Source organism: Schistocerca gregaria, chromosome 7 (assembly GCF_023897955.1).
Source record: "Schistocerca gregaria isolate iqSchGreg1 chromosome 7, iqSchGreg1.2, whole genome shotgun sequence".
In the NCBI taxonomy this organism is placed as follows: Eukaryota; Metazoa; Arthropoda; class Insecta; order Orthoptera; family Acrididae; genus Schistocerca; species Schistocerca gregaria.
In genome coordinates, this window is record NC_064926.1 from 21,519,047 (window position 1) to 21,533,355 (window position 14,309).

At 43.7% G+C, this 14,309-nt stretch overlaps 1 protein-coding gene across 1 annotated transcript in view; it reads left to right on the forward strand.

Moving 5' to 3' along the window:
• The window catches only part of LOC126282212 (fibrillin-2-like), a 687,537-nt gene that overhangs the window by 186,503 nt on the left and 486,725 nt on the right, over positions 1 to 14,309 (forward strand). Inside the window, exon 3 of the mRNA XM_049981761.1 lies at positions 12,697 to 12,846. Coding sequence (XP_049837718.1) covers positions 12,697 to 12,846 — 150 coding nt within the window. The remainder of the gene's footprint in view (positions 1 to 12,696; positions 12,847 to 14,309) is intronic.

Below are 14,309 nucleotides of genomic sequence, written 5' to 3' on the forward strand. Positions count from 1 at the left end.
TGATCTTAAATATGTTCTTTGTATTTAAAAATGTTTAGTTTCCAGTTCTTGCTGTTTGGAAGTGATAGTTTTAGACAACAGCCAGGTGTCAGCCAATATCATCATCTATTAATTCCCACATTTCCCTTCTTGACGCGTGACGTATATATATTACGTCAAACGATTTGTTGGTCTTTCTTAGGTACATAATTTACTGTTCTGATAGTCATTGCTAGATACCTGATGTTTGAATTTTGGTGCATGCTTCTGTACCCAACGGCGGATATTCTCACTACGTACCCTACTTCGACAGCGTGTTTTCCTCATATTCTGAAGTGTATCTTTATTGTGGTTTCGTTACTGCTGGTCTATTTGCTCTCTGTAGTATGCCGTCAGAGTTTATCTTTAGTTGATTTGGTTGTTACGTTTTAGTGGTGATTGATGTGTTGATGTTCCTGTGTCTTCTTTTGGGCATCGATATTGAGGAAAAGTAGGTACGCCTTCTTCTTGAATACGGTAACATGTACATTTCAAAATAATTGTTTTTTTTTTTTATCTTTAATACTGGCAGATTCTAGTATGATATAAGGGCATCAATTGGCTGTGAAATTACGTTTAATATCTTCTATATTCTTATTAAACCACCGATTTTCGGCATCAATACGTATCTATAGCAGTGGTCCCTATCGCCCACTAGCGAGCGTTCTAGCTTTAACCATGAACGGTAGTCGGTAGGAGTTTTAAAACTGCTTGCATTAGGTTTCCATAAAATTTGGACGTAAACTGTTTGCCAAGCAATTATTATTATACGTTTCAGCTTGTTGTATCCCTTCTTTATACGTTTTGTAAAGTAAAGTTACTTTCCTACTTTAAAAATCATCATTATTGTAAACCGGTCGACAATTAGAAGATTTTGCTATTAACTGAGGTATGAAAGTGGGCTTTGGGTAGAAAAGTTTGACTAAACCTGGTCTATAGAATGCTTAAATATGCAATCAAATCTCACATATTGCTATAGTCATGTATTTGTTTGACATTTTTAATTGAATTTTCATAACTGCGTATTTGCCATACATGATGAAAATTTTGTTGATACTTGTTTTTACTGTGACAATATTATGAAACCGTTATGATGATACGATGCCTTCTTAAAGGCAATCTGACCCTCTCTATTTAACACTTATGCAAAACATGCAATAAATGAGTACAGAAAAGAGTAAAGGTTTTAGAATAAATGGAGAACGAATACAAATGCTTAGGTCTGCAGATGACATAGCTGTGACAGCGCCAGATAAATCAAATCTGCAAAGAATCTTAGAAATTATGGCTACAGTACCGAAGGATTAGTATAAAACAAATTCGATCAAAAACGATGGATTATTTGTGATCTCCAAGGAATCAGAAGTAGTAAATAGTCGGAGCAGAAGAAATAAGATAAAATAAACAAGATCATAAAAATATATAGGAAATAAGATAACTGGAGCCGGAATAAACAAAAAAGGCATAAAACAAAGAATTAGAGATGGAAAACCAATATTTATGAGTAAAAGAAAAATGTTTTGCTGGAAGAACATTAATATTTAAGTGAGGGAAAAAGATGGTAAAGAGCTTTATTTGGAGCGTTGCACATCATTGCTGTGAAATATGGACAACATGCAAAAATGAAATTAAATCTCTTGACGCACTTAGGATATGGTGCTGGAGAGCGTCGCTGAAGATCGATAGATAAAACCAACGACCAGGAAGTACTGCAACAACCATTACAACGAGCTTCAACTTAGCTTGCTCTCTTTAAAGAAATTAAATTGTTGAACTAGGTTTGCGCTCTGAAAAAGCTACCAGAATACTAAGCGCATTTTATAGCTGGTTTGATGATGTTGGACTATAGTCTAAACGGCATCATTCTGATGTAGGATAATGTCCGCCCCGTTGTTGCTAAGGTTCTTTCGACTACGTGACACAAGTTTTGCTTGAGAAGCCCACACACATCCTCCATACAGTCCCGATCTCTCCCCTTGCGATTTCAATATTTTCGGAGCTCTGAAGAAAGACATTCGTGGGCGTCGATTTTGTTCGGACGAAAAGGTGCACGCCTGGATACAATCATGGTTCGGTAGGCAACCGCAAACACTTTTCGATGAAGGCATTGACAGTATTGTCTCAGAGTGGTGTAAGTATATTAACAGTTATGGTGATTACATTTCAGATATAAATAGTTTACTTTTTTTTCATCGTCTCATTTTCATTTGACTGCCCGTTATACTTTCTTGTTACTATAAATTCCCCATCCAAACTAAAGGGAAGTGAAGATCTATTAACGTAACACGTCGTACGATATATTTCAAACACTGTTACGTTGTCGCATGCCAGATACACTGTTTTAGTCTTACACAAAAGACTGACGCTTTCAATTTGAAGTAAATAGTAGACAAAATAATAGTCAGTTCTTCACAGCAAGCCGAAAACGGCCGTTAGAAAAATGGTGTCCTCTATTACTACTCTGTCTAAAGAATTAATTAAATGGTGAAAAGCTCGTCTGTAGCACCACATCTCAAATGCTTCGATTCTCTTCTGTTCCAGTTATCCCTCAGTCCACGTTTCACTGACGGACAATACTGTGCTCCACACAAACGTTCTCAGAAATTTCTTCCTCAAATTAAAGCCGATATTTGATATTAGTAGACTTCTCTTGGCCAGGAATTCCCTTTTTGCCAGTGTTGCTCTGCTTTTTATGTCCTCCTTGCTCTGTCCGTCGCTGCCTAGGTATAAGAATTCCTTAACTTCATCTACTTCGTGACCATCAATTCTAGTGTCATGTTTCTCGCGCTCCTCATTTCTGCTACTTCTCATTACTTTCGTCTTTCTTCAGTTTACTCTCAATCCACATTTTGTACTCATTTAGATTGTTGATTCCATTCACCAGATCCTGTAATTCTTCTTCACATTCGCTCAGGATAGCAATGTCATCAGCGCATCAAATCATTGACATCCTTTCACCTTGAATTTTTATTCCACTCCTGAATCTTTCTTTTATTTCCATCATTGATTCTTCGAAGTACAGAGTGAACAGTAGGGGCGAAAGACTACATCCTTGTCTTACACCCTTTTTATTCCGAGCACTTTGTTCTTGGTCGTCCACTCTTATTATTCCCTATTGGCTCTTGCACATGTTGTATATTACCTGTCTCTTTCTATAGCTTACCCCAGTTTTTTCTCAGAATTTGGAACATCTTGCACCATTTTACATTGTTCAACGACTTTTCCAGGTCGACAAATCCTATGTACGTAGTATCTTGATTCTCCTGTAGTATTTCTTCTATTATCAACCGCAACGTACGAATTGCCTCACTGATACCTTTACCTTACCTAAAACCAAACTGATCATCATCTAACACCGCCTCAATTTTATTTTCCATTCTTCTGTTATTATTCTAGTCAGTAACGTGGATGCATGACCTGTTAAGCTGATTGTGTGATAACTCTCGAACTTGACAGCTCTTGCAGTCTTCGGAACTGTGTTGATGCTATTTTTACGAAAGTCAGATGGTATGTCGCCAGACTCATATATTCTACACACCACCGTGAATAGTCGTTTTGTTGCCACTTCCCCTAATGATTTTAGAAATTCTGATGCAATGTTATCTATCCCTTCTGCCTTATTTGACCATAAGTCCTCCAAAGCTCTTTTAAATTCTGGTTCTAAGACCGGATCCTCTATCTCTTCTAAATCGACTCCTGTTTCTTCTTCTATCAGGCAAATATTTCCCCTCATAGAAGCTTTCAATGTATTCTTTCCACATATCCACTCTCTCCTGTGCATTTAACAGTGTAATTCCAGTTTCACTCTTAATGTTACCACCCTTGCTTTTAATTTCACAAAAAGTCGTTTTGACTTTCCTATATCGTGAGTCAGTCTTTTCGACAGTCATTTCTTCACATTTTCCATGCAGCCATTTCCCAATAGTTTCCTTGCATTTCCTATTTATTTCGTTCTTCAGCGAACATTTTTGTACTTCCTTCTTTCACCGATCAACTGAACTATTTCTTCTGTTACTCATAATTTCTTCACTGTTACCTTCTTTGGACCTATGTTTTTCATTCCAACTTCTGTGATTGACATTTTGGGATTTCCATTTCTCTTCAACTGTACTGCCTACTGAGCTATTTCTCATTGATGCATCTACAGCCTTAAAGAACTTCAAGCGTGTCTCGTCATTCCTTAGTACCTCCGTATCTCACTTTCCATATTGATTCTTCCTGACTAATCAATTAAACTTCAACCTATTCTTCATCGCCACTACATTGTGATATGAGTCTGTCTCTGCTTCTGGGAGAGCCTTACAATCCAGTATCTGATTTCGGAATCTCTGACTGACCATGATGTAATCTAACTGAAATCTTCCCGTATCACCCGGTCTTTTCAAGTATACCTCCTCCTCTTGTGAGTCTTGAACAGAATATTCGCTATTAGTAGCTGAAATTTATTATGGAATTCAAGTAGTCTTTCTCTTCTTTCATTCCTTGTCCCAAGGCTATATTCTCCGGTAACCATTTCTTCTATTCCTTCCCCTACAACTGCAATCCAGTCCCCCATGACTATTAATTTTCATCTCCTTTTCGTACTGTATTAGCTTTTCTGTATCCTCTTCATCTTCACCTTGTGATGTCGGTATGTACACCATTACTATTGTTGTCGTAGTTGGTGTATTGTCGATTCTGATAAGAACAACTCTACTACTGAACTGTTCACAATAAACCACTCTCTGCCCTACCTTCCTATTCATAACGAGTCCTACTACCGTTATATAATTTTTTGCTGCTTTTGATATATACTCATCCGACCAGAAATCCTTGTCTTCTTTCTATTTCACTTCGCTGAGCCCTACTATATATGGATTGAGCCTTTGAATCTCCGTTTTCTGTTTTTCTAGCTTCCCTACCACGTTCAAACAGCTGACATTCCACGCCCCGACTCGTAGACTCTCAGAATGTAATCCTTTGGTTGATTATTCAGTCTTTTTCTCATGGGTACCTCCCCCTTGGCAGCCCCTCCCGGAGATCCGAAGGCCTCACTCAAACAGGACTGAAAATTATCTGTCGGCTGAAGGACACAAGCAATGTTACAAACAGTTAATGGTTAAAGGCCTGGTTAAGAAAGAATTAAAAACTGTCGGGGGCTGAAGGCCATAAGCAATTTTCAGATTACTCAACGGCTGAAGGCCTGAATTATAAGTAAGGAAGGCACTTGCATGTTAAAATACTTATACCTTCCTTTCAACCAATCTTAACGAACTGTAACAGTCTTTAGTGACGCCTGCAGGCCTTATTAAGAGAAAATTGACAATAATTTGTCGGTTGAAGGCCAGAAGAAGTGTCACAAACAATTAACGGCAGAAGACCGGAATTACAAGTGGAGAAGGCAATAACATGTTAACGCATTAGCGTAAATTTTAAACAATTATGACAACTTGTCCAAATAAGACGGAGTGCCAGAATGAGATTTTCACTCTGCAGCAAAGTGTGCGCTGATACGGAACTTCCCGGCAGATTAAAACTGCGTGTCAGACCGAGACTCGAACTCGGGACCTTTGCCTTTCGCGGTAAAGTGCTCTACCAACTGAGCTACCCAAGCACGACTCACGCCCCGTCTTCACAGCTTTACTTCTGCCAGTACCTCGCCTCCTACCATCCAAACTTTACAGAAGCTCTCCTGCGAACATTGCAGAACTAGCACTCCCGAAAGAAACGATATTGCGGAGACATGGCTGAGTCACAGCCTAGGGGATGTTCCCAGAATGAGATTTTCACTCTGCAGCGGAGTGTGCGCTGATACGAAACTTCCTGGCAGATTAAAACTGTGTGCCGGACCGAGACTCGAACTCGGGACCTTTTGGAAGGTAGGAGGCGAGATACTGGCAGAAGTAAAGGTGTGAGGACGGGGCGTGAGTCGTGCTTGGGTGGCGCAGTTGGTAGAGCACATACCCGCGAAAGGCAATGGTCCCGAGTTCGAGTCTCGGTCCGGCACACAGTTTTAATCTGTCAGGAAGTTTCTTTAAGACGGAGTGATCCACAGACAGTGCTCCCTGGACCGACCTGAGGAAGGCGACTACAGCTGTGTAAGCGGTGAGACAGGCAGCCAAGAGTTCTAATCACGTAACAGGATGGCAACTCACACTAACGTCCGATCACCGGTACAACGGCTGGTACACCGGCAAAGGCGAAGAGACGGATAGCACCACGTCTTGAGAAACACACCCAAGCTCGAAGGAAACACTAGAACCAAGATAGATCTCCCAAAAACATATGCACAGTACAATTCAAGAGGCTGCCGAACTACAAGCTGCGTCCGACAGCATCAACAGGACGAGGAAAGGTACACTGCCGGAAAAGTACGCTAACCTCCAGGACAGGTAACTGGGGCGTTAGCGGCCACAAGGCAGAGAATACCGCTGGAGAATAATACTAAAACCAAGCTAACACCGAGGAGTAGAAGGTGGCTAATAGCTTCTGCCAACCTGACAGACTCCACTTACTGTGGTTGGTCTCACCGATCGTGGGAGCAGCAACACGCAAGCAACAGCGAGATCTCAAACAGTGGAGGTTTCAGTACTGGACACGGCTCACTCATCTTCAAACGTCCTGGTTTCGGCCGTCGGCTACAGCCTTTCGATCCGACAGTGTCTGCACGCCGCCAGCAGTCCCGGCCTGCTCTCATGCTGCGCACCTCGCTGCTCCGTCCGCAGCCGAACTGTCTGCACCAGTACTCAGGCAGCATTTCAATAACTGGCCATTAAAACCACACAAGATACACAGGGATCCGCGAAGAAAATCCCACAATGTCTCAAACAATACTAAAACCAGTAACTGCGATTCAACACTGAACAATTATATGTTGGCACAAACGCAGAGACTCCAGATGCGGTCGGACAACCAAATGCACGTCGTTCGCTGCGACGACCGACCGAACGACCATCCGACGGTCGTCCCCACTCAAGTGAGATACGGAAAAGATCCCAGTATCAGTCGTGGACTGACATCTTATAACGATGAGGGCACTTGGACGGGCGGACACACACACACAGGTGAAAGTTACACTACTAGAATACCACGGTCCATTCAACTGAAACTCGCTGAACCCGGTCCTTGAGGTGGTCGTGCACTCTCGCGACCACATCCTTCTGTCGGACAGTGCATGTGTGTCGCCAGCGGTCGTGCGAGTACTGGCTGTGCGGCCCTCACTGCTGCTCCGTCCCAACTCAACTCGCTCGACACACGACGACCCGGAAATACTCGAGGCCGCTCCAAAGATGGTACCAAAGTACGCGCTATCCATAAGCGCTGCTGCTGCCACTCGTGGACATACAGTACTAGCAACTCTGTGGCACCATTAACACAAGAAGGAATCGAGACGCCACTACCGCTATTACACGACGTCAAGTTATGGACGGCAAGAACGCGAGCCACACACGACTCAGTGTTGCTAGCTGAACTACCTTTTTACAGGCAATTGGTATCGATCTAGACAATATACAACAGTCCAACACTCCACACGATCTGTTGTTCAGTTGGCGCCATTTTTCCTTCACGAACCAGTACAGGACTGGTGTCATGCCTGGTGATTCTCGTACAAGAAGCGACCACATACTAACGAGTGTGTTGGGCACGTAGTACCACGGGTTAAGGAAGGATGTGAATCTGTTATATTTTAGGCCAGTATTATGTACCGGCATCAGATGCCTTGCATCTCCGAGGGAAAGTTGTCATCAATTTGAAGGTCGGTTTGAACACCACAGTGCTTTACTGGGCATAGTCCCACTAAAGGTGCTACACCCCTGCACTCCTATGACCTTTGAACTGACTTACCTAACGGCTACAGGAGTAATTACAATTTAATGCGAGCTGTGAACACATTTGTAACTCGTGATTTTTCACATTAAATTACATCGTCAAAGGTAAAAGTAGCAATAAGCAAGAGATGAAATTCCCAAGACTGACTGAGGGTCGAGCACGAGACTTTTGGATCCGTAGTCTAGCATTGCACCACTGAGTCAGTGAGACACCTCTGATCTCTGTTGATGATAATTCGCGGTCTACCTAGTATCGAAACAGGATCCTATAGCCTCTGCTCAAGCAGAAGAGTAAACATTTGGAGATGGGTACGTCTTTCGAGACGATTATGCACGGAGGCATCGCGCCGTCCTCAAGAATGCCTTCCTCCGGGAAGTGGGACTAACCACGAATGTTGGTGTGCCTTACATCTGCAATATCCGTCTATTTGACGATCTCGTAGCTTCACCCACCCAGTTAGTATGGTCGCTGCGAAACAAGTTTCATGACTGCCAAACACTGTATCTACTTCAGCGGCTCCTGATGCCACAACCATCCCAATACTTCGACACACATTGTCTCATTTATCTGGTAGCCATAAGACAAAGACATTCGCAAACTTCTTCTCTTTTGCTGCTATCCGCTCTGGAACAAGCTGCTCTGGACTCAGCGCCGTCCGCTGTGGACGAGCTGTTCTAGGCGCTTCAGTCCGGAACCGTGTGACTGCTACGGTCGCAGGTTCGAATCCTGCCTCGGGCATGTATGTGTGTGATGTGCTTAGGTTAGTTAGGTTTAAGTAGTTCTAAGTTCTAGGGGGCTGATGGTCTCAGATGTTAATTCCCATAGTGCTTTGAGCCATTTGAACCACTTGAACTAAGCGCAAAATTCAATGCCCACTTCTATTTAAGAACAAGCTGAACCACTTCCTTCTGTTAACCTCGTAACTCTGCTCCTAAAAAAAAGGCCAGTTTTTCTTCTGTCAAGTAGGACAGAAATGCTCGCATCTTCTCCCAGTTATGCTTGTTTCTCTTTTCGTTTGTGAGTCACTCAAGCCAGTTTCTTTTCACAGATCTTTATTACTGTACAATGACCCTTCCCCCTCAGTAGCTGCGGGGTAAGGGTGGCTAAATTCAAACTGGAAAGGCCTGGGTTCGTTTTCCCTCCAGGTCAGTGATTTTCTCCTCTCAGGGACTGGGCGTCGCGTTGTCCTCATCATCAGATGTTCAGGTGTGTGTGAAATCTTATAGGACTTAACTGCTAAGGTCATCAGTCCCTAAGCTTACACACTACTTAACCCAGATTAGCCTAAGGACAAACACACACACACACACACACACACACACACACACACACACACACACACATGCTCGAGGGAGGACTCGAACCTCCGCCGGGACCAGCCACACAGTCCATGACTGCAGCGCCTCAGACCGCAAGTCACCGACAAGGTGTCACATGGAAAGACTTGAACCCGTCAGCGGGCCGCCACGCGACAGAGAGAGGGACCACGTTTCTATTTCTCTCCTTCTTCCGTAGCTTCTCCACGAACATTTCTGTTAGCGCTCATAGTTCACTTCTACAGTCTTATTGTTCCACGAGTATACTTCATAAACGGAAGCAAGATCTTTTTTCTGCTTTCTTTCTGTCATAGTAATTTTTAATGTTGAACTCTAAATTAGACGTAACTTACGACATGGTTGTCGAAATAAAAGTAACGTTACGTAACGTAGAATGCCTGGTTAGATGTAAGAGAGGACCTGATGACCTTAATTTGCCGGATAAGTAAATCAATAAACAAAAATAAAATAAAAAATATTAATGGCGGAGGGTACATCACACTACTCCACTCGCGTACTGAGTGAGAGGAAAGTGACTCTCTATATGCCTTTGCAGACACCCTAATCTCTCTTGTCTCTTGCTAATTATCCCTAAGCGAGAAGTACATTGGTGGCAGCATAATGATCGCACAGTCATCTTCGAATACAGATTTTCTATTTCTACCCAACAGGATTTTACGCCAACTACGTCGTCTTTCTTCCCAGGATTCCCATTTAAGTTTCCCAACCATTTCTATTACACTTCCATAAGATCTACACAGACCTGTTACGATCATGGCAGTGCGCACCTGATATCTGCTCTCACACCTTCCTTACAGGGACTCCAAACACTGGAGTAATATTCTAGAACTGGTCGCACTAGTGTCTTGTATGCGATTTTCTTTACAGATGAACTGCAATTTTCCATAACCCTTCCAACATATCTAAGTATTTCAATCGTTATCGTCTCATTTCATGTAGCTTCATCGTTCTTTCTTTTCCGTAACATACATACTGCCCCGCACGGGATCCACTTTTTCAGAATTTGTCGAATTGTATTTCATTATTTAACTTCGTGTTCGGGTGTGCTTTCTGCCACTATTGTCAAAAGTAAGCTACGGGAAGGGATTTGTTTACGCCATCTGTCTGCAAAGCCTGGAAACTGTGTTCTGTGTATTATCTTATTCTAACAGTTTGCGAATTGTATCTCTGGGTTGTAAGTTGGGGACCAGCCCAGCATCTGCCTAAATAGGCGTGGGAAACGGCCTGAAAACATACTCAGATTCTATCGACGTGTAGCCCACCTCCCGTCTCACAAGCTAGCTTGCTGCGTGTGCCGCTATAAAAGCAGGTTAATTCAGAATGGTTCTTAATATTAGCCCAAACATTTATACGAAGTGATGTGTGTGTGTGTGTGTGTGTGTGTGTGTGGGATCACAGGTGGATACCACCGTCACAGTCCGCACTGGGAACGCACCCCGCGCCAGACACTGACAGCAGCCGCAAGGGCCCCAGCGGCTCACACCTCCAGCGACCCCGACCACGACACAGGGTGGCCGGCGGCAGCTGCACGGCCCAGTCTCTGTCGCAGTCTCCGCCGGTGCACTAGAAGCGCGAGCCTCACACTGCACGAAGCTCTTTCGCTTATTGTAAACGCTAGACTTCTTTGCTGATTGCTCTTTTGTAAAGTTTCTTCGTAACGCTTGGAAAAAGCTACAAGTCAAGTAAAATTTCTGTTTACTGTATTTATGTGTCCGCTAATCATCTCCGTTCCTATCTGCCCTATAACTACAGCAGCTGCACCACTCGGTAGCCCTCATCTCCTTGCCACTGTGTACTAGATTTGGCACTCACATACTATACAGCTGCTTCTCTTTGTTACAGGTTTTGTCTTACATGCATCGATATTTATAGAGAGTTGTCATTCATAGCAGCCAGTAATCATTTTGTCTCATTCTTTATGATCGTCAAACGATGACGCGATCTTGTGCACAAAAGCATTGACAGCGAAAAGCCTTATAGTGCTGCTGATCCTATGTGATGAGTAGTTTACGCAGAGGGCGCTTCACAATTCATGTTACACACTTCTACAAGTTGTAGAAGGGACTTCGTAAATCAAGTTTTACATAGGGACCCACGTGTGGAAATGGTTCGTTTCCATTTCCGTTTTACAAGAAAAATAAGATGTACAAATTTCACTCCTATTTACTGAGATATTACAACAGCTGCTCGATATGACGATCACCAAGTTCTATGCACAAAGTGTATCTGTGCAGTAAGTTGGCATAAACTCTGTCCAACACGCGTGGTGCACGGTTAATCGCTTCTGCCGCAGCCATGATCCGTGCAACGAAATCTTCTTTCAACTGGACAGGCGTCCCGTAAACAAGACTTTTCATGTGGCCCACAAGAAAACGTCCAAACATATCAAATCTGGAAATCATGGTGGCCAAGCATGTGGTCCAACTCGGCTGATCCACCTGTCCCTGTAGACAGATGGTTTCGTCCGCGAGCTGCAAAATGTACTGCTGCGCTATCACGCCGGAACCACAATTTGTGACGAATGCCCAATGGAACATCTTCCTAAAGTTCTACCAGTAGACGTTGCAGGAATATCAAGTACTCGACACCCATTAGGTGAGGAGTTAGGATATACAGCACGTCCATCGCAGACATACGCCAAGACATTGATGCCGAAGGTGTGCTGAAATATCCGTGTACACGTGGCTTTGGGGTTTCCTCGATCCCAGATGTGACTATTTCGAGCGTTCGAAACACTCTCCCTGTTGAAATGCGCTTCGTCGACGAACAAAATTCGCCTCGAAAACTGAGGAAAATCCACACATTGGTGTAAAATCTAATCGCAGCAACTGACACACGGTACAAAATCCGCCCGGAGCACAGTGTGTTCTTCCTGAGGGTGATTTGGGTGGCGTTGTTGGTGCAAAACACGCCACACATGAAACTCAAGTACAATGACTCGAGTACTCGTCGATAGGTTCTCTTCAACTCTACGAAGCATTTCCTCTTCCAGTACGATAGTTCCCCGCCTTCTTGGAGCACCACAGTTTGCTCTATCACCTGCCAATTTCCCACTTACCCCCAGCCTTTGTCCTACTACGGAAAACGTGGGATTACATGGAGTCACACTATTTGGAAAGGAGTACAACTTTTGGCTTCTCGTCCTATGGCGAGCTTTACCGTAAATTGACAACGTATCGGTTTACTGTACCAACGGGTACTCCCGTATCCTGTTACTACAGTACTTGTCATTGTAATGTCAATTGACGCATCACCAGGAAACGTGAAAACAAAGCCGAAGGAAATAGAGGACATCACGTGACTTGGCGTCATAGTACCATTCCTGAATATGGATAGCCTACCACAATAGGGGAACTGCGTGAGGAACATCTAGCGCGCGACTGAGTAGCTCTCGTTTTTCTTGTACAATATAAACGAACCGTTTGCGGACACGGGTTCCTATGCAGACTCGATCTACGGCCTCTAGCAGTGTGTAGTGAAGCACCAGACACAGACTTGGCGGTGAGAGAGCGCGTGGCGCGGTGTGTTGCAGCGGTGTGCACGCGGCCGTGCTCGTCGGGCCGCTGCATCAAGCCCAACATCTGCCTGTGCGACGGCGGCACCGTCGCCTCCAGCTGCCCGCCCCCCGCCGGCGGCGCCGCCCCCGGCGCCGGCTCCCAGCACCACTATCAGCCGCCGCCAGGTCAGTACTGCACTCTGCAAGTCTCCCATATCGCTACTGCAACACGACTAGGTTCCCTTTTACAACGCGTACATCTTCAGCTTTGAAGTTGATCATTGTGTTCTAGCAGCAAGTCGCACTACATTGAGTAACATTACTAGAACATTGACTTTAATACTAATTGACATAGCAGTCTTCAGACATCATCATACTGTGTGGAGTACAGCACTGTTCGTTTATTCATTCATTCAAGAATTGTTTTACATAATCGCATCCATCAAGAAGAGCATTGTAGAATATGAAGCGAGTCATACTACACATTAATAATCAGAAACAGCCACTTCAACTACTCCTGTGAAAGTTAATGATAATTATCGGAATTACTTTAGTTTCGTTGAAGAAACCGTTGCACTTACATTCTACTTCATGGTGGGCATTTATGTAGTTTTACACAAGCCACTATTAGTTGCCCATACGCAATTAATAACATAAAATAACACGAATGAAAATATTCCATCACAGAAGCCAACATGGGCCCGAAAACGACCCTTTTGCGAGTTAATGGCGAATGTTTACGAGCAGCCACCGACTTTAGTCCAGCATTCGATGTGGTCTCGTCAACTGACCTCACGTGTAGAGATTTCATAAAAATGACCACACTCATGGCTACGAAAATTACAGTACCATAAATGCGGCGTGCAAAAAAACTCAAATAGGCAAGAAGTCTACTACGTTCTTGGATATGCACACGATTAGCAATGTAGTGCAACCACACAAAGCAAGTAGTAGCAATGCTACCTGTACTCTGTAAACAAGGAGAGATTATGAAACGCGTTTCTCATTACCAACGCACATTTGCATGTTGTGTGCTTACAACAAATACCACAACAGCAACTACAGTAAAAATCACAAAAACAAAGTAGGATAAAATATTGCACATAAAAGTGCACTAAAATGTATTTAACACAGTACAATTACACTGAAGCGCCAAAGAAACTAGTATAGACATGTGTATTCAAATACAGAGATATGTAAACAGGCAGAATACGGTGCTGCGGTCAGCAACGCCTATATAAGACAAGAGCGTCTGGCGCAGTTAGATCGGTTACTGCTGCGACAATGGCACGTTATCAAGTAAGTTTAAACGTTGTGTTATAGTCGGCGCACGAGCGACGGGACATAGCATCTCCGAGATAGCGATGAAGCGGGGATTTTGCCGCACGACCACTTCACGAGTGTACCGTCAATATCAGGAATCCGGTAAATCATTAAATCTCCGACAACGCTGCGGCCGAAAACACATCCTGGGAGAACGGGAGCAACGACGACTGAAGAGAATCGTTCAACGTTACTGAAGTGCAATCCTTTCGGAAATTGCTTCAGATTTCAATGCTGGGCCATCAACATATGTCAGCGTGCGAACCAATCAACGAAACATCATCCATACGGGCGTTCGGAACCGTGTAGCTTGATGAATGCACGAC